Source organism: Stegostoma tigrinum, chromosome 12 (assembly GCF_030684315.1).
Source record: "Stegostoma tigrinum isolate sSteTig4 chromosome 12, sSteTig4.hap1, whole genome shotgun sequence".
Classification (NCBI taxonomy): domain Eukaryota; kingdom Metazoa; phylum Chordata; class Chondrichthyes; order Orectolobiformes; family Stegostomatidae; genus Stegostoma; species Stegostoma tigrinum.
The window spans coordinates 65,487,943-65,509,976 of NC_081365.1; the positions used below are offsets into that span (position 1 = coordinate 65,487,943).

A 22,034-nucleotide genomic window follows, 5' to 3' on the forward strand; every position below is an offset into this window, starting at 1 on the left:
TTTTTCAGCTGAATTTTGATAGATTCTGATGGTTTAAAATGAGGAAATACTGATTTACATATGGCTAGGATTCTGTTGATTTAAAAGGACAAGAAAATAACTCACATAACCCCAGGGCATTGGCAAAAATGTTGTGAAATTTCAGTTGCTGGGTATGAAAACTGTTTTAACACATTGAAAACTAGCCCATACTCCATCGTGGAATAATACTTTATCAAAATCTTATTCACAATTGCTATCTTTAAAAAAAAATTAGCAATGGGAAACATAAAGAACAGAACAGCACAGGAATGGGTCCTTCGGCCCATGATGTTGTGCTGAGCAAGATGACAACGCTTCTGCCTCTTTGGTCCATATCCCTCCATTTCTTACGTATTCATGTGTTTATCTAAAAGAGTGTTAAGCACCCTTATCGTATCTGGTTCCACCACCAACTCTGGCAGGGCGTTCCACATTCCTACCACTCTGTGTAAAAAAAACTGCCTTCACATCTCCCTTGAACTTTCCACCTCTCACCTTAAATGCATGCCTGTAGATTTTGACATCTCCAACTCTGGGAAAAAGATTCTGACCATCAACCCTATCTATGCATCTCATAATTTTATAGACTTATATCAAGTCTCCCCTCAGACTCCACCACTCAAGAGAAAACAGCCCAAGTTTTACTAGCCTCTCCTTCTAGCTCATACTCTCTTATCCCAGCAGAATCTTGATGAATCCCTTCTGCACCCTCTCCAAAGCCTCCATATCCTTCTTGTAATGTGGTGACCAGAATTGAACGCAATATTCTATGTGTGGCCCACCCAAAGTCTTATAAAGGTGCAATGTGGCATCCCAACTCTTGTCGTCAATTCCCTGACCAATAAAGGCAAGCATGCCAGATGAGTTCTTTATCATCCTATTTACTTGCGTGGCCATTTTCATGGAGCTATAGGCTTTACCCCAAGATCACTCTGTACGTCAATGTTGTTTGGGGTCCTGCCATTAACTGTATACTTTTCCTTAGTATTTGATCTCCCAAAGTGCAGCCCCTCACACTTACCCAGATTAAACTCCATCTGCCAACTCTCTGCCCATATATGCAACTGATCTATATCCCGCTGTAATCTTTGACAACCTTTTACATTATCTACAACTCAACTGATCTTCGTATTGTCTGTAAACTTACTAACCCACTCACCTACATTTTCATCCAAGGCATTTATCCATATCACAAACAGCAGAGATCCCAGTACTGATCCCTGCGGTACATCACTAGACATAGACCACCAGCCTGAAAAATACCTTTCCACCACTACCCTCTGCAAATAGGCAAGCCAATTCTGAACACACACGGGCCAACTCACTGTGGATCCCATGCATCTTAATCTTCTGAATGAGCCCACCATGAGGGACCTTGTCGAAAGCCTTACCAAAATCCATGTAGATGACAGCCACTGCTCTACCCTCATGATCACCTTGATCACCTCCTTGAAAAATTCAATCCATTTAGTAACACATGATCTGCCCTGCACAAAGCCATACTGACTTTCTCTAATTAGGCCATGCTTTCCCAAATGCGCATACATTCTATCCCTGAGAATTCTCACCAATACTTTTCAAACATCGATGTAAGACTCACGATCTCTAGTTTCCTGGATTGTCCTTATTTCCCTTCTTGAACAGAGGAATAACATTAGCTACTCGTTAGTGTGCTCCAGGATGTCTCCAGTGGTTAATAAGGATACAAGCATATATTTCTAGCTAATTTATCAGGCGAATAAATTTGTTTCATTTTAGCTATCATATAAAATGAAACAGAAGTGACTTACCCTAGAAAGTTTTCCCAATGCATGTCACCTGGAATAAAATGCAATCCGAAGTTTTTTTTTCAGAATGAATGTTTCAACATGGTGAATGAAACAAAGTCACCTATGACTCCTGGAAGTCCTAGGGCTAAAAATTGGTAAATGTCATTCTTTAGGTACTAAGGTTAAGATACGTGATGTTGAAGTTAAGGTAGGAAGTACACAAATTACATGATCCCACCTCACTCATTTGACTGTCATCTGCCTCAGTGTTCAACAGGGCATCAAAGAATGTGTGTCTGTAGCATGTGGTTTCACCAGCCTTTGGACCTTAAACCTTTTTAAAGAGAAACTGCACTAAATGTCAGGGAGCTGCTTCTGAATATAACTGCTTTAATTCTAAACATGAGAAATGGAATACCAGGGAGGAGAGGACTTTAGGACTCAGATATATGATCTTGGAGCTCTTGGTGGAATTAGGAAGACAAAGAGATGCCATGCTTCCAAAGAAGACCAGAAGGCCAGGCTGCACTCTGAAGTGAACAGATGACTGAGGAAATAATTCACCATGTCTGGCTATGAAAATCTATCCCACAAGATGTCTGTACATAGATACAAACACAGGCAAGAGAAACAGAAGCATAGCATTCTGCTGCTCAGGCCTGCTGCACCATTAATTATGGTCATGGCTGATCTGCTTAAGTTTTGAATTCCAAATACCAACCTTTCTCTTGTAACCTTTGATTCTTCTGCCTAACAAATACATATGCACCTCTTTCTTAGTTATTCAATAGTCATTCAATAACCCTGTTTCCATTACCTTCTGATGCACAGAGTTCCAAGGCACACAGTCATCTGAGAGAGAAAAATAATCTTCACCACATCTCCGTCCCTCTCAGTGCCTCCATTTCTGGACTAACGTCACAAAATGAAACATCCTGTCCACATCTGTTTTTTCAAAGATCATTCAAGATCTTATAAACTCCAATCAATTTACCCCCACTCTTCTAAACTCCCAGTGGAAGAAGTCCCAGCCTGTCCAACCTATCCCCATCTCAACCCATTCATTCCAGATACTAATCTAGTGAACCTCCTCTAGCCATCTCTAATGCTTTTACGATGTGGAGATACTGGTGTTGGACTGTGGTGGACAAAGTCAGAAGTCACATGACACCAGGTTTATGTGAAATGACAAACTTTTGGAGCACTGCTCCTTCATCAGGTGAAGTGGAGAGAAGTACATAGGTATAGAATTTATATGCAGAGAGAAAATGGCAAGATAATTCCCGATAATTAAGAGTGTCTAAAGATAAATACAAATAGTGTGAGCATAGTGTTGAATGTCAAGTGTTTGCAGGTGATCAAAAGTGTTAAACGGCATGAGTAAAGTTTTTTGTCCTTTTGGGATCTTCGCTGCTTTCTTGCATCTCTGCAGAAACCTGATGTCTGTGTCAATATTCATGAACTTTTGGGAGATCCACTTTTGATCACCTGCAATGTCTTGTTACTGAGCCGGTTGACACTCTACAGGCAACAAATACAGGCCTTGCCACATCACACAGAAAAACTTTCAAAACCCATATCAGTTATCACAGTGGTTTTACAATGCAGAGAATGACAGATCCAGTTGAGCCTACAAGTTCTGAAATGCCCACAGTGATGTGTTTAACACTAACGTGAATATTCAGTCATGAGTAAACAAATAAAACACAGTTTTGTTTCTTCCGCAATGTAAGAAATGCCCCCAATTCCCATATCGCCATCAGTCCACAAAGGTGGCATGGGCATTACCATGCTTTACCAACAGAATAACCTCCATAACACAGTGAATAATGAAACATGTTCACAAATTTATCTCTCTGACACAGTTAGCCTAAACAAATAATGGATGAAACCAATGAATTGTAATGTGAAATTTTTACAAGGGAAATTAAAACTTGAGAAACATCGTTGTGCTCCCAGTAAGTGCTATGTTAATGGAAATGTGTTGGTGGTAATGCAAACCCTCCCTGTTTGATCAGGGGGTTCTCCTAAAGCCGACCAGCAGTTACAGCACAGTCAACAGAAAGTAGATTTCACTATGAAACTCTCTGCCATTGTGTGACTGCATGCATATACAATGAGTGACACCAGTACTTCACATTTTAATTGTACTCATGTAGAAAAGCGGAAATGTAAGAAGTAGTGTGTACTTATTACATTGTTAGGAACGGGATGCACTTCCCTCCACCTATTATTTTTCCCTGGTTTTGTTAGTAGTCGGAATGCCAAGTGTACAAACATTGCCTCTGCTCGCAGGTTCCCAATTTAGAGGGGGACCAAAATTTGGATTTCCTCGCAAGCACAATTAACATCTGATGATGCAGGGTTGTGGAATTAAAAGCAACCTAAATTTAAGAGTGCTGAAGGAAATGAGTGGGAAGTTTAGGCACCTTTAACTAATGTTGGGATCTGAGCTGCTGTGTTGGAGAATTGAGACAAGCCTTCTAATTGTTCACCTTCAACAGCCACAATTCCTACCCACTTCATCATAGCACACAATACACACTGCAGACATAATGCTTGCATATAAAGACAATTGCATACGAATTCACACATAAGGCAGGATGCTGTTTTGGAGCTCCAAACATGAGCAGTTTGGGTATCCCCACTCCCGGATAAAGATTTGTCCCCTGATCTACTATTAATCTTCACAGAATTCTTTTCAATCCAATACCATCTTTACCTTCCTTCATTAGTCACAATGATCTATCTTTCTGGTTGACACTCTTTCTCAGTGAAATATTTCTTTGTTGAGAGTTATAAAGTATGTCCGTAAGTGTCTACAATTAGTTCTCTCCTGACCTAATTTATTTTTGCAGTATACTTTATCAAAAAGGAAAGCTCTGCATAATGACCTCTGCCATGTCTGGGCCTGGTTTTAAGCTTAAAATCCAGTAAGCTGGAAAGGATGTCTTTCCAAGTATCCTGAGCTGGGGGAGGTGGAGTTTGCAAGCATCAGATCATGTTTCACGCTCGTGCAATTGACTTAATTTAAACTTAGATTTAGAACACTAGATTCAGAACCTAGATTTCACTGAGGCATGAAAGTACGGTCTCAAACTTAAATCAGGGCAATTGAAAGGTATGAAAACATAAAATCTCCTACCACCCATCAAATTTACACGTTGCTCAAAGCGTCACACCTCCAACATTCATCTAGCACCAAGTGTTCACACTCAAAACTCATGCTTAACATTCAGATACCCTCACATCTGAGTCAATGCTGACAATCTCACAGCCACCTTCATTTGCCTGAGTAATTCAGCTGTGGTCAGCATATCACCTGACTATAATGCAAAAATGATCATTCATATTCTGCCCACTCTTTGCAAGGCAGAAGGAAGCAGATCATAACAGTCAGGGTCAAAAACTCCATTAACTCTTCAGTATGAAACAGTTGGTTTTCTGCATCATTTTGTTGCCGTGGAAGAACAAATGGCATCCAAAAGTAATGAGATCAGTGACGAGGACAATACGTTCTTGCTTTGTGGCCTTCCTCAGATCCCAGCTCCACTTCATCCTGCTTGGTATGATGAGCAAGTTGGTGATGGTGTGTCCATTGATATCTTGCTTTCCACCTTAATTCCCCTTCCTTCATCTCAACCATGTCCTTGGTTGACAGTTCATAGCTCTTGTTTTCAGATATTCACAGGCTGCTCCCAATTCAAATACAGCATCCCCAGGAGGAGAAGGGAGGAGGCAGCACAACACTGACTTGATCTTATACTTGCAGCCTCCAGCTTTGCCTGGTTCATTTGCCTGGACACTGGAGGATAAGTTCACAGAAGAAATCTGAAGTGGAGTACCATTTTGAAATTCTAGTTAGTTAAGTGGCCAATGTTGCTGCTGATACCTGCTACTGATGATTTCAAAACCGTAAATCCAGATTACAAAAGAAAAAAAAACATCTGGCCTGTAAAAGTAGCCAACAACATGTGCTTATGCTCCCTATGAGTCATCAACTTTTATCTTCCAAACCAGTGAAGCAGAAGCTAGATTTCAACAAAAGCACTTCTGAAGACATTCAAGAAGATTTCTAAAGAGGAGAAATTGGCTACCGTCCTCAATTACAAGGTATCCATCAACCCAGAAGATGTGATTTTGTTGAAAAATGTAGGGGCTTATCAGGTTAAATGCTGAAAGGATGCTTTCTCTCATGGGAGAGTCCAGGGCGAGAATGCATAATCTCAGAATAAAGGGATGCCAATTTAAGACTGAGATGACAAGGAATTTCTTCTCTGAGATGGTTGTGTGTCTTTGGAACTATTTGCCATGGAGAGCTGTGGGTGCACAGTCCCCATGTATATCTGAGTCTGATATAGATTGATTCTTGATCAGTAAAGGAAAATGCAAGAAAGTGGATGTGAAAAATGTTGGATCGACCAAGATCATACTGAACGGCTAAGTGGACTTTAAGGGGCCGAACAGCCTACTCCGATTTCTGGTTCTTATGGAGCCTTATGGACCAATCGTTATTTTTTGGTGAAGGAGTTAGTGATGTTGGTTTTAAGAGAGATAGTTCTCCAAAGGAAACAAGCCATAATGATGGTAAGATGCAAGGAGAATTAGTTGAACAACAGTTTAGTGGGAATGTGGTGAAGTAAGGAGAAAGTGGATCTCATGGCTACGTGTGTTCAGAACGATGTTTGTAAGCTTACTGTGGAGAAGTATAAAACCTCCAGTGTATGACAGATCATTTTTATTATGTGATTGCCCGATTCATCCTGCAGGAAGAGAATTTATCATCAAGACTAGATAATACATTTGTAATCTATAGACACATTTTCCAGTGGCTTGCAGAGTGCAAGACTGGCAGATTGATGGAAGCTGTTGTACCATGCCTATCCAGCTTGTTTAATTCATGATATTTAGAGCTAAAATGCCTGACAATACTTTACAACCAATCATTGAAACTGCTCAACAATGCTGATGCAGTGTAAGCTCCTAAAAATCAAGCCTGCAGTTGCAATTGTTTTCTTCATTCAAGTCACTTTTAAAAGGGAATGACATTAAATGCTCCATGGGACACAATGGATGTAAAGTCTAATTGTGAACAATAGTGTAAAATGGGAACTATCAACTCTGTCATTCATTAAACATGCCTCATGACAGTTGCTTTCACTGAAATTAATTGAAATGGAAAATCAGGTGTATATCTGCTGGTCAATAGTTAGTTAATTTGATAGTTAATTTGCAATACTTTTTGAAAGTAATTTGGAAGTAATTTGAAAATAATTTTGAAATTGTCTACAGGAATAGTGCCAGACAACTGGAGGATAGCAAATGTGGTTCCCCTGTTCAAGAAGGGGAGTAGAGACAACCCTGGTAATTATAGACCAGTGAGCCTTACCTCAGTTGTTGGTAAAGTGTTTGAAAAGATTATAAGGGATAGGATTTATACTCATCTAGAAAAGAATAAATTGAATAGGGATAGTCAGCACGGTTTTGTGAAGGGTAGGTCGTGGCTCACAAACCTTATTGAGTTCTTTGAGAAGATGACCAAACAGGTAGATGAAAGTAAACCGGTTGATGTGGTGTATATGGATTTCAGCAAGGCGTTCGATAAGGTTCCCCACAGTAGGCTATTGTACAAAATGCGGAGGAATGGAATTGTGGGAGATATAGCATTTGGATCAGAAATTGGCTTGCTGAAAGAAGACAGAGGGTGGTAGTTGATGGGAAATGTTCATCCTGGAGACTAGTTACTAGTGATGTACCGCAAGGGTTGGTGTTGGGTCCACTGCTGTTTGTCATTTTTATAAATGACCTGGATGAGGGCGTAGAAGGATGGGTTAGTAAATTTGCAGACAACACTAAGGTCGGTGGAGTCGTGGATAGTGACAAAGGATGCTGTAGGTTGCAGAGAGACATAGATAAGCTGCAGAGCTGGGCTGAGAGGTGGCAAATGGAGTTTAATGCAGACAAGTGTGAGGTGATGCACTTTGGTATGAGTAACTGGAAGGCAAAGTACTGGGCTAATGGTAAGATTCTTGGTAGTGTAGATGAGCGGAGAGATCTCGGTGTCCATGTACACAGATCATTGAAAGTTGCCACCCAGGTTGACAGGGCTGTTAAGAAGGCATAGAGTGTTTTAGCTTTTATTAATAGAGGGATCGAGTTCCGGAACCAAGAGGTTATGCTGCAGCTTTACAAAACTCTGGTGTGGCCGCACTTGGAGTATTGCGTACAGTTCTGGTCACCGATTATAAGAAGGATGTGGAAGATTTGGAAAGGGTGCAGAGGAGATTTACTAGGATGTTGCCCGGTATGGAGGGAAGGTCTTACGAGGAAAGGCTGAGAGACTTGAGGCTGTTTTCATTAGAGAGAAGAAGGTTGAGAGGTGACTTAATTCAAACATATAAAATAATTAGAGGGTTAGATAGGGTGGATAGGTAGAGCCTTTTTCCCAGGATGGTGACGGCGAGCATGAGGGGGCATAGCTTTAAATTGAGGGGTGAAAGATATAGGACAGATGTCAGAGGTGGTTTCTTTACTCAGAGAGTAGTAAGGGAATGGAACGCTTTGCCTGCAATGGTAGTAGATTCGCCAACTTTAGGTATATTTAAGTCGTCATTGGGTGAGCATATGGACGTACATGGAATAGTGTAGGTTAGATGGGCTTCAGATTGGTATGACAGGTCAGCACAACATCGAGGGCCGAAGGGCCTGTACTGTGCTGTAATGTTCTTTGTTCTATGTTCTATGAAAGATAGGTTTATCCCCAATGCCTTGGAAAGGGTAGGCAGAGGTGTGGCAGGATGTTGTACCTTGCCTAAAGGATATATCTCCTTATCTCTATCCTCACAGAGTAACCGCTAATTTTGAAATAATAACCCCTATTTCTGGGCTCTGCGAAGAGATGAAAAATCCTTTCCACCTCTGCCATGTCAAGATCGATCAGGATCTTATAAACTTCAATCAAATCATTGCTCACTCTTCTAAATTCCAGTGGAAACAAGTACAGCCTGTTTAAAGTATTCTCAGAAGACAACCCATTCATTCCAAGTATGAGCAAGTAACCAGAATGCAGACAATGTGACCAGCAGCCATTATCAGTCTCACTTGTCACAGTATGAAGGAGGGTAGTTGAATGTTCCTGTAACAATAGTTGAAATTTTATAGCTAACCTGTCTGCTGAGCAATTTTACAACAAATCTACAAACAGACAAAATCTACATCCATTTAGCTGGTTGGTGTGAGATTGGTCATTTGTGCAAGTAAACTCAAAACCACAACACAAGGCACACCCAGTGCTGGTAAAATGCCTCTGGTAGTGGAAAGAGGTCCTTAACTGGCAACTTAAGTGGTTCAGTTGGTCTCAGGGAAGAAGGACTGTCAGCCACTTGGTGAAGTGTTGGAAAACTAGCACAGCAACAAGAAGATGTATGGGCGCCACACCCACTCATCACCTCACTATTTTATTGTCTATTCTTACTTCCTTGTGTGCCCACAGAATGTTGCGAAGATTCAGCCCCATGAATCAAAATTGAAGCATGAATTTAAAACAGTTTAATGCACTAGCATACTGGACTGCTAACAAAGAAAAATGCACCAGGCCTTTGAAGTGCTCACTACTATGAGTCTTTTGAGGCAGATCATCAGAGAATACCAATTACTGGCCAACATCCAAGGCACACTCTTGAGCAGCATTATATTGTACCTTTAATCTTTTGTTCTCCTCTTTGCATATACAACGACTGATGAGAAATGTCTGCCAGCTTACAGAAAGAGGTCCAGGCTGCTAGTAAGTCATTTGTGGAAAGGGAGAGAAATTATTTTAAGATCAAATTCTGTTTTGTCCTTCATACGGAGGCATACTAGCATTGTTAAAAATAAACAGTAATTTTGAAAAGGAAAACATGCGATAGTGCAAAATATCAGCTAAAAAATCATTTGTTTTCTTTACCTCTACTTATAAATTGGACAGAGTAAACAGATTTTGTGACGCACTTCACAGCTAATATAGTTCAAGACTGTCACATGTAAATATAATTATACAGTGGTACCAATCTTACAGAGTTATGAAAAAAAGAATTGAAGAAAAATGCATGTCAGTGCTCACTAGAGCACTGGCACATATTATTAATGAATCATTGTGAGGCAAATCTGTTTAATTAATTGCCACAATATTATCTCTTTTCATTGTCATTCTACACAAGATAGTGAGCTGTTGCCCTCTATTTGAACTTCACCTTGGTTGAGAAAATTTGCCGTTCAGATCAATGAGAAATAATTTAGTGCTAATTTTAACTGTAAATTTTGTCATACGAAGTTAAAAGATATTACCACTATTGCCAAAATTTGAAGTTGTCATAATAATTACACATATGTACCATAGACTAATCATCATGAAGGTATTTACTAAAAATAACTACATTGCACTGAACCCAAAATTAGATAAAGGCAGTCAATAATATAAAACAATAATTGATTTTACATGTATTTTAGAACAAGGTTTCTCATTGCTGAATGGCAAAAAGGCACTCTCCAGTAACACAGGATTGAACATAAAGGTTATGTGTCTCATCCAGCCATGCGTTGTCCAGAACTTTCGTACGCTTACTTGTGTAGGAACTTTGCCTTCTTCCATTAACACTAACGTTTCATTCCCTATTAAAGTATCACTAACCTCACTTGAAAATACAACCAAGCAGAACTGTTGTTTCTGTAAACCATAATCCTTCTCAACAGATATCAATTGAACAACCATCTCTGAGTACCTTTTGTACTTTCCTAGTACTATGTACAAGCAGGTGGCGGAGCGTTTTTCCAAATTTAAACTGTGGTCAAAGCTTACAATTTTTTTCCATAATTGTAAGCTCAATGTTAAATTCTTTGACAAATGAAATATCATAAGATCTTTCTAATCTCTGTCATGACTCTTTAGCCTTAGTACTCTCTTAATTTATTTGCAACCACATTTAACTGCTGCTTTATTTCTGAGGACATTACCTCAATTTTCCTGTTCTTTTTCTTCTGCTGCCTACTGGAATTCTTCTCTCTGTAGTCTCCTCTTCCTGTCACTCTGTTATGCCTCTGCCTTCCTGTCACTATCTTGGGTCTGAGTCCCCTTAGATAAATCCAATGCTATCCTTTGTCCTCTCTCAGCATTCTCTGAACCATCCAAGATGGTTCTCATCACTAACTCCCAATGAGCAACACCTCTAACTACTCTGTAACTATTATCTACCCAGTGTTCCTGTTGAGTGTGAATGTTGTCCACCTCATTCCTGTCCAACTCACACTGGCTTCCTGAGATCTTCCATCACAACTATCACCCCATCTCCTTTCCAGAGCAATTTGTCTGCAAGATACTTGCCACCCATAGTGTGATGTGGACAGTTCTAGTTTAGTCACAACTTTAACTGAAACTTGGACCACTTCCAACCACATTGTCCCTGTGTCTACAAAAATAATTCTCTCTGCCAAGTCACTTATAACTTACTTGAATTTTACCTTCAATCTGCTAACTGCTTGACCTCTGGCTTTCCACTTGCCCAACACTTCTCCAGCTGTGGAGCTGGATGAACACAGCAGGCCAAGGAACATGTCAGGAGCACAATAGCTGACATTTCCAGCCTAGACCTTTCATCAGAAAGGGCTCCTCTGTGCTCCTGAGATGCTGCTTGGCCTGCTGTGTTCATCCAGCTCCACACTTGGTTATCTTGGATTCTCCAGCATCTGCAGTTCCCATGATCACTTCTCCAGCTGTCATTTTTTTCAACCACAATACCATCCCTTGAAAGACCTTGAATGTATCTCCAAAATCTATCTCTAACTTCTCTACAACCCATGTTTAAACGTAACCAATTAGGTTTCTACTCCTGCCAGTGCTATGAATTGATCCTAATAATGGTAACAAATTCAGGCTCTGTTGTTGTCGTGATGATACAATTTCCTTCCTTTTCCACAGGTTCTCTTGCATTGTCTCAACGTTTCAGTACTTGATTCACATTGCCTTACTAAGCCACAGTGTGATTAAGGTTATCCAGCTGGCGCACTTAAAGGTTAGGAGGGTCAAGGGGTGAAATGTGGTGCCTCGTAAAATCTAGCCCATCAGGGTAATTGAGGGACAGGCAAAGGCCATTTGATCTGTTTGTGTATGATGTTTTATTGTGGAACAATCTAATCAGTTACATTCCCTGACTCTTTGACCATAGCCCTGCAATTTTATTTCCCCCAAGTGCCAGGTCCCAGGTCATTGCCACTTGTGCTGTATAAATGTTCTTCCTCACATTTTCCCCTGTGTTTCTTGCCCAGATGCCTTGAATCTATGTTCCCTAATCTGGATATGATCAGCTAATGGGAACAACCCTTTCTCAATGTTCTTACCTAAACTTTTCATAATCTTGTACATCTCTTTTGAATCTTTCCTCAATCTCATCTGCTCCACAGGGTATAATTCCAGTTTCTCCCAGCTAATCTTGTGGCTGAAATGCTTCAGTTGTGGAGCTACTCAAACAAATCTCCTCTGCATCCTGTCAGGGGCCCTCACGTTCTTCCCAAAGTGTGGTGACCCAGAACAGCTGTAGGCTAATTTCTAATTTCCATCCTGGTACTTGATAACATCAACTGATATAGGCTCGGTTTCGATTTGTATACTGACGGTGTCGACTATAATCTTCCTTTACTATTCTCCTCGCACCCGCGCTTCTGTTTTGTTAGGCAGCTGCCAATAACCATTCTCAGATTAGCCTCAGTATTCTCCAATTAAACACCGGGAGGTCTGAAACAAAAAAGAAATTTGCTGGAAACAGTCAGCAGGTCTAGCATGTGTGCAGGTAAAAACAGAGCTAATGTTTCAGGTCTGGTGACCCTTCCTCAGAACTCTGAAACCAGGGAAGATTATAACTCAAAACCCATCCACCTAAACAGAGTTAAAGTCAGGACTGCTACCTTTTCTTCTTGCAGTAAACTCCAAACCCTTACCACTGCATCCACTTATGTATCCCTATCTCTGCTGTACCTTACTCTCTCATGTTACTCCAGAACACTTGTATGCTTAGCATCCTATTCAACCTTAGCATCTCATATTTTTTCCATCCCATATTTCTTTACTCCAGATCCATGAGTTTGTTTGCTTGTATGCATATTTCATTTTATCTGTTGAAATTTTCATCCACCACTTCACACCTTCATGATCAATTGTTCCAAATCTATTCTGGTTAACGACTTTGTAAACCAAAGTTCAACAAAACTTTACCACCCATATCCTGCCCTACACCAAGCCAATACTTTCATTCCTGTCATTGGTGGCTTATGGTGTTTCTAATCATTCAAAAATTCTTATCTTTAAACTTAATTCTCCTCATGGTCTTATCTCTCTGCCTCTTTATAATCTCCTTCAACACAACAACCCTTCAAGAACCATATGTTTCACTCCATCAGGCCGTTTTTATGCATCTTCCTTCATTTGCATTCTGATACAGTATAAACATTGTGCTTTGGAATTCTATTTATAAGCTTCGATACTTCTAGATCTCCTTTCCACTGAAGAAAAAAAAACCTCTCTTTGACCAAAATTTTCATCATGTCGTTTGAATTACTTTTTTGGTTCAGCATCCATTTATGCGTGATTAAGCTTCTCTGAAGATTTTTGGGACATTTTTCTGAGCTGATAATGCAATATAAATGCAAAACATCATTTTAAAATAGATCATCTCCAAAATTAATAAATCATAAACCTACAACCAATTTATCACGACAAAGATGTCCCATTTAAGATTTCTCTTTAATACTGCTGCACCTTTATAGAAAAGATACACAGACTGACCATTTTAGATAGTATCAAAACACCATAGATGTTAACTATCTAGACAGTAAAATACATTTGTATAATTCAAACTTTTCTACATATAATTTAAATAACTCAGTTTAATTTATTTTTTCTTTTTGCATTCAAGTAACCTCAGGTTTATTCCAGCCTTGGACTATGCCATTGCAAACGGTTGGGAAAGGAATGACTACACAAATTATATCAAGCATCAAAAACTCAATTAGTGAAGAGAAAACACAGCACAGATGGTGAGTCAGCGTGGATATAATGAGCAAATAGTTGGGTGCCTTAAGAGGGTCGTGAACCAGGCTTCAATTAACTGCTGAACACAATACATTTACCGCTGTCATCCTTTCCACCAAACTCTGATTTAAAGGGCAGGTAATGTGGTGAAGTTGCCGTAATCGGACGTGAGTGATCATGACACTTAAACATGCAAGCTGATGCAAAATTTAAATGTATAAACTGTTCAATGTATCTACAGTATTAGTGAGGAAACCAAAATCTCAGGGAAAATTTAAATTGCTGCTGGTGAATCAGCATGGATATGATGAACAGCTAGTTGGGTGCCTTAAGAGGATTTTGAATCAGCAAACCAAAATGCCAGAGAAAAGTTGAATTACTGGCTCCCATTGATTAAAAATTGAACAAGATATATTCATTAAATCGACCATTTTCATGGTGAGAAGAGAAAACTACAATTGCTAATAATTTGAAACAAAAACAGACAATGCTAGAATTGTAAAGATCATTGAATCAGCATCCAAACAGGAACAGCAAAATAATATTCCCTGTGAAATCCTTCACTCATACAGTATTTTTTTGTGGGGTTTTCAGGATCAGGTAAAAGGAAAGTCAGCAAAAATACTGTGAACAAGTGGAAAAGTTACATTTGTTAACAACTATCAAAAGACATGCTGTTTTACATTTTATAACACAGTATGTAGCTAGACAAACACAGCAGGCCAGGCAGCATCAGAGGAGCAGGAAAGCTGAAATTTGGGGTCAGGATCCGAAACATGTACCTAAGTACAGTGAAAAGTTTTGTTTTGTGAGCTGTACAGGCAGACCTGGTCCTGACCCCAAACGTCAGCTTTCCTGCTCCTCTGATGCTGCCTGGCCTGCTGTGTTCCTCCAGCTCCACGCTGTGTTATCTCTGACTCCAGCATTGGCAGTTCTTACTGCGTCTGCTTTACATTTTGGTATGGTTTCTTCGGATCTTCACACAAGATCAGGTCAGGCATCCAGGCCAGTTTTACACAATATTTATTAATAGGTTTTACAGTGATAGGTTTATAAAACAATAGTGCAGTTTCCTAACTTCTAGTTGAGTACTATCACATGTCCATTGACGCACACCGAACTCAAGAGGCTCATCTACATATTCATGAAATCCTATCTGTACATCCTCCTGCCAAATACTTTCTCAACATTGTTAACCGAAAGTATTTTCTTATCGCTATTGATTGAAAATCATAACAAAAAGTATACCTCTTCTGCTGAATGTGTACCAACCCCACTTTCAAAGTCCGTGGAACACTATGGAGGTTTCACTGTTCTCCCAGCTCTCATCATTTGAATGGCATAAGAGGGCATTAGAATGAATGTTGGCCTGGAACTGTGTTTTGAGCAGCTGAAACAAAAAAGACTATAGATTAGTAACAGTATCCCAAAGCCTTATGGCGGTGAAAGGATCCTTGTGAGCAAGCTATTGTGGTCAGGGTGAGGATAGAGGGTGCTCTTTGAGACCGTACAACCTTTTCATGATAATTTCTGTTAAAAAGATTTGACAAACAAGAGTATTGTATGGTGAAACTGCACCATCAAAGAAGAGCAGGACAGTGTCATCTGCAGTGAACATACAATGAAATTTTGAGGTTCTTGTACCACATTTTTAAGACTAGGACAAATAGTGGATGAATCATCAGGAGGAATGCAAGGTATGGATTGACTTCTTCATAGACTCGCATGAGGACTTGATTTGATTTATTATGTTCACATGTACCTAAGTACAGTGAAAAGCTTTGTTTTGCGTGCAGTACAGGCAGATCTTGGCAAAGGATATACAGGCTGTAGGATGCTTAGACAGAGCAAAACATACAACATTATGGCTGCACAGGAGATGCACAAAGTAATATCAGCATTAGCAATACCAACATTATTTGAAGTTAGAGAGGTCTATTCATCAGTATAATAATTGCAGGGAAGTAGCTGTTCTTGAACCTCTTGGTGCATGTTTTCAAGCTTCTGTATCTTCTGTCTGACGGAAGAGGTTGGAAGAGAGCATTACCAGGTTGGAAGGGGTCTTTGATGATGTTGGCAGCCTTTCTATGACAATGCGAAATGTAAATGGAGTCTATAGATGAAGATTGGCTTCTTGATGGTTTGGGCTGTGCACACAACTTTCTCTAGTTTCTTAGGGTCCTGGGCAGAGTTGTTGCAGTACCAGGTTGTTATGTACCCAGATAGATTGCTTTCTATTGTGCATCTGTAGAGGTTGGTGAGGGTCCTTACAGACATGACAAACTTCCTAAACCATCTGTGGAACAAGAGGCGTGGTTGTGCCTTCTTGACAGTTGCAACTACATGGGAGGTTCAGGATGGACTGTTGGTTATCATCCCTCCTAATAACTTGACACTCTCAACCCTCTCCACCTCATCTCTGTTGATGTAGATAGGGGTGCATACTTCTCCTTTCTTTTTGAAGTCAATGATCAGTTCTTTTTTGCTGATATTGAGAGAGAGGTTGTTATCATAACATGACGATACCAAGCCCTCTAACTCCTTTCTGTATTCTGAACTCATTGTTGTTTGATATCTGTCCTACCAGGCGGTATCATCAGCAAACTTGTAGGTTGCATTCATATGAAATTTGGCTACAGTTGTGGGTGCACAGGGAGTACAGCAGGGGGTTGAGAACACATCCTGTGGGTTGCTGGTGCTGAGGATTATTGTGGAGGGGGTGTTGTTGTCTATCTTCGTTGACTGCGGTCTGTGGGTCAGGAAGCTGAGGATCCAGCTGCAGAGGTGGAGTCAAGACCTAGGTCTTGGAATTTTGAGATTAGCTTGATGGGGATTATGGTGTTGAAGGCAGAGCTGTAGTCCATGAGTAGGAGCCTGATGTAGGTGTCCTTGATGTCCAGATATTCCAGGGCTGAGTATAGGGCTAGGGAATTGGCATCCACTGTGAAGCGGTTATGTCAGTGGCAAACTGCAGGGGATTGAGGCAAGTTGGGAGGCTCGAATTGATGTGGCTCTTGACCAGCCTTCTGAAGCACTTCGTGATTATGGAGGCCAGAGCCACTTGGCAGTAGTCATTCAGTCTAACTGCATGTGTTTTCTTTGGTACTGGGATGATGGTGGTCTTCTTGAAGGGACTTCAGACTGTAGCAAGGAGATGTTGAAGATGTCAACGAATACCTCTGCCAGCTGGCCCAGGCAGGATCTAAATGCATGGCTGGAAACTCCATCACGACCTAACGCTTTCCTTGACTTTACTCTCAGAAAAGTCTGATCTGACATCTTCAGCAGTGACAGAAGGAACAGGTGCATTCGAGACTGTCAGGGCAGGTGATTCTATGCTGCTGGCATTCTGCTCAAACTGAGCATAGAAAGCTTTGAACACATCAAGGAGGAATGTGTCTTTGTCTGCTATCTTGCTCTGCCTCATTTTGTATCCTGTTATGTTGTGATGTGAATGATTAACAAATGTCTCTTCAGAGATTGCTGCTTGTACTGGAGTATTTGTAGTCAGGACTGTCAAGATTGCATCTGCAGTAACTGCAAAGCATTCTGGATGGAAGATGATATGACAGAATGTCACCGTTGCCTGCTGCTGTCATTTCTGACAGTATGTCTTGGATAGTGGACAAAGATAATTTCTGAGTTCTCATACAAAATATAGGACACCAATTTCATGCTTCAGGATTGCCGAATGACTTTTGTGAATATGTAATGCTTCTGCTGTCTGTAATCTTGAATAACCTCATCGGGCGTGTTCTGTATGTTGCTGTTTGATTATGACCACTTTGTAAAGCTGAAAATATCACATCTTCAAGAAAAGCATGTGGTATTTTGTCATTAACATTGCTGCTCAAAGAGTAGCATCAACTTAGAAAAGGGTCAGGTTAATCTGAAAGTTCTTTTCCAATTCATTCACAGGATGGGGCATCGCTAGCTGGATCAACATTTATAGTCTACCTCTTGATGCCCTTGAGAAGGTGGCAGTGAGCTGCCTTCTTCAACCATTTCAGTCCAAATGCTAAGGTAGACCTGCAATGCATCTAGGAAGTAGTTTGAGGATTTTTCACCTGGTGATGCTGAAGGAACAGCAACATATTTCCAAGTCAGGATGGTATGTGGTTTTGGGGGGAATTTGGTGGTGACAGTGTTCCCAAATATCTACTGTCCTTGCCCTTCTAGATGGTAGCGGTCATGTGTTTGAAAAGTGCTGTCTAGGGAGCCTTGGTGAATTTCTGCAGTGTATCTTGTAGACAGTACACACACAGTGCTACAGAACATCAATGGTGGATGGAGTGATTGTTTGTGTATGTGGTACGATTCAAGTGGGATGATTTGTCCTGGATGATGTCAAGCTTCGAGTGTTATTGGAGCTACATCCATCCAGGCAAGTGGTGGATACTCCACCACACTCCTGACTTAGGCCTTGTAGATGTTGGACAGAGAGGTGAGTCACTTGCTACAGGATTTGTAGTCACTGACCTGCTCTTGTAGCCACTGTATTTATATGGTGACTCCAATTCAATTTGTGGTTAATGGCAAACCCAGGATGTTGACAGTGGGGGATCTCAGTGATGGTGATGTCATTGATTGTTCAGCAGTGTTTTAGATTCTCTCATTGGAGATGATCATTTGCCCGACATTTGTCTAGCACAAACATTACTTGCCACTTATCAACCCAAACTTGAATATTGTCCAGGTCTTGCTATACTTGGGCATGGATGGATTTAGGACCTGAAGAATTGTGAATGGTGCTGAAGATTGGGCAATCATCGGCACACATCCTCGCTTCTGACCCATTGATGGATGAAAGCTCATTAATTAAGCAGTTGAAGCTGGTTAGGCCAAGGATGCTACCTAAGCCTCCATCAAAGGCATCTTGATGTGCTGTCCAGAGGACTGAAAAATGAAGTATTACAGAATATCCTTGCTAAAATGAAGAAACTGAGCCTGTGTTTTTGCATTAGTGACATATCCACTCATTTTCTCATAAAATGATAAAATCATTTTCTGAAGAAGAGTCCCGACCTGAAATGTCAACTTTCCTGCTCCTCTGATGCAGCCTGGCCTGCTGTGTTCCTCCATATCCACACTGTGTTGTCATTTACAGTTCCTACTATCTTCCCTCAGCATGTCTCTTGTTCAGGAGTCTTTGAAAGCAGAGGCTCACTCTCCTCTAAAAGGGCTGAAGGTGTATCACAATGCTGATCATACTCTTGAAAAAGCTGAGAATGTTCTTTACTCAAACTGTACCTTCCACTAGGCATGAAACTTCAGTACGCTGGGACTGTGAGAAATATTCACAAATTCTCGTCAAATCTTTGTTACCTCTATTCATTCCATTACACTTAAAATGAACATTAGAATACATACGGTTAACTGATTTGTTTGATCCATAGATAACTAAGTAAAGCCTGTACAATACAGAATCATAGAAATTTGGTTCACCGGGGAGATTCTAAGTCTAGCATTGACCCACATTGAGTCACTTGATCTCAGCTGGTAGAGTAATAGGAAACCTACAGTCAGGTTTGAATAACTCAATCAATGGATTCCAGCTCCTAATCTCTCTCCAGCTGTCCTATTAAGTGAAGATTTCAACTGTGTGCTTGGGTAAGGGTTTTGAATCAGTTAAAGTCTCACTCATGACTCAGTGTCATATTTACACAGTGCAGTTGTAAATCAATTTTTTTGTATGGTTTCTAGAGAGAATCTGGACATCAGGTTTGTAAAAGTGAGTGAGAATGTTCTTCGTGCCCAATAAAGAAGGTATTAAATCTATTAATTAAAAGGGTATTTGGAAAGAGCAATGTAATTCCTTCTCATTTCTTAATCTGATTCACAAATGTGCCTATTTGACATTATAAATCTGTTCAGCTGAAGAAATACAACTTTTCAAACTTAATGCAAGCATCTAATGCTTATTTCGCACATGAACAAAATTAAAAAAAGGCTTTTTCCATGCTGGTCTCACATTCACATTGATGTCCTCTTATCATCTTTGAGTCTTTCTTTTGACCAGTTTGACACATCAAAACGATCATATTTTCTCACTAAAACCACCTTCTCTTTCATATTAAGATAACAAAGTGGGAAGCTGGATGAACACAGCAGTCCAAGCAGCATCTCAGGAGCACAAAAGCTGACATTTCGGGCCTCGACCCTTCATCAGTATTCTCCAGCATGTGCAGTTCCCATTATCTCTTCTCTTTCATATTGGTATCTTTCTGTTTCTCAGTTTCTTTTTCATCTCTTATTTCTTTGCATGTCATCCACTCCATTGTGTCTCACACTTCGTTTTTACAAATGTTTCCCATTGTCTCTTTTGTCTTTTGCATCGACAAGACAGATTTGTGACTGTACATGTCTGATAACCACAAGAATATATCTTCCAGATCTGCCTACACCACTTTAAACAATGTTGACTCCTGCTCTCATATGCCAGAACTACTTTTTATTCCCAGGTGATCTTCGAATGAAAACAAAACTAGCTTCTTTTCTGTACTGTAAACCATTAAAAGTTCATCTGGCCAATTCATGTGTGCAAGAAACACATGGACATCTTTGTCACCAGACTGAGACACTGATCAACTGTCTCTGCCACATCCTTCATTTCTATCAGTTCAGTCGGCCAAATGTCCTTTAATGTCTTACCTCTTCTCCACCTCCCCCTCCCAGCTATGAACACACATCTGTAGTTTATCTTTTATTTTCCCTCTTGGTCTCTCTGAACTCATGTTGTCCTTGAGATTTTGCCTCTCAATCCTATTCCCACTGAATTTTTGATCACCCAATGTCCCATCCTGGCTCCCATGTTAGCTGCTATTGTAAACATTTTTTTCTCTCCTGGTGTTGTCATTCTTTTAAATATGCTACTGTCACTCCTGTTAGCAAAATAAAAAAAAAACCTGATTCCACCATCTTTGTACACTAGCACCCCATATCTGGGTCCAAACTTACAACTCCCTCTAGCCCTACAGCCTAATGGTATCAATGTGGACTTCACCAGTTTCAAAATCTCCCCTTCCCCTACTGCATCCCTAAACCAGCCCAGTTCGTCCCCTCCCCCCACTGCACCACACAACCAGCCCAGCTCTTCCCCCCACACACTGCATCCCAAAACCAGTCCAACCTGTCTCTGCCTCCCTAACCGGTTCTTCCTCTCACCCATCCCTTCCTCCCACCCCAAGCTGCACCCCCATCTACCTACTAACCTCATCCCACCTCCTTGACCTGTCCGTCTTCCCTGGACTGACCTATCCCCTCCCTACCTCCCCACCTATACTCTCTCCACCTATCTTCTTTACTCTCCATCTTCGGTCCGCCTCCCCCTCTCTCCCTATTTTTTCCAGTTCCCTCTCCCCATCCCCCTCTCTGATGAAGGGTCTAGGCCTGAAACGTCAGCTTTTGTGCTCCTGAGATGCTGCTTGGCCTGCTGTGTTCATCCAGCCTCACATTTTATTATCTTACAACTCCCTCTAATCAGGTTTAAACCCTTGATACAGCACGAAAACAGCCCTTATCAATGTGACACTGTGACAAAATAAATATTACTTCTTGTCCTCATTGTTTGCAGCATTTGACACATTTGATCACACCATTCTCTTCCGACACTGCTCTACTGTCATCCAGCATGGTGGGACTACTCTCACGTGGTTCTATCCTTTTATATCTAATTGCAACCGGAGAATCACTTGCAATGACTTATCTTCCTCTGATTACAGTGTTGCTTCAGTTATCAGTGATAATGGGAACTGCAGATACCGGAGAATCCAAGATAACAAAGTGTGAAGCTGGATGAATACAGCAGGCCAAGCAGCATCTCAGGAGCACAAAGGCTGACGTTTCGGGCCTAAACCCTTCATCAGAGAGGAGGGTCTAGGCCCAAAACGTCAGCTTTTGTGCTCCTGAGATGCTGCTTGGCCTGCTGTGTTCATCCAGCTTCACACTTTGTAATCTTGCTTCAGTTATGTTAGGATCCCTCACTGACCTTCTTGGTTTTCTAATCTCATGCTGCCCTTTGTTAATATCATCTAAAAATACGTGGTTAGTTTTCACGTTGACACTAACACCCATTTCTGCTTCAACACTACCTCTCCCAACTCCTCTACTATTATCAAATGATCAGAAAAAACAAAACCTAAACATCGGTGAACAATGGAGACTGGATCATCAAATACATTCAAGGC

At 40.7% G+C, this 22,034-nt stretch overlaps 1 protein-coding gene across 1 annotated transcript in view; it reads right to left on the reverse strand.

Moving 5' to 3' along the window:
- The window catches only part of fancb (FA complementation group B), a 58,039-nt gene that overhangs the window by 3,441 nt on the left and 32,564 nt on the right, over window positions 1-22,034 (reverse strand). The window contains exon 9 of the mRNA XM_048540650.2: window positions 15,097-15,238. Coding sequence (XP_048396607.1) covers window positions 15,145-15,238 — 94 coding nt within the window. The 3' untranslated portion in view covers window positions 15,097-15,144. The remainder of the gene's footprint in view (window positions 1-15,096; window positions 15,239-22,034) is intronic.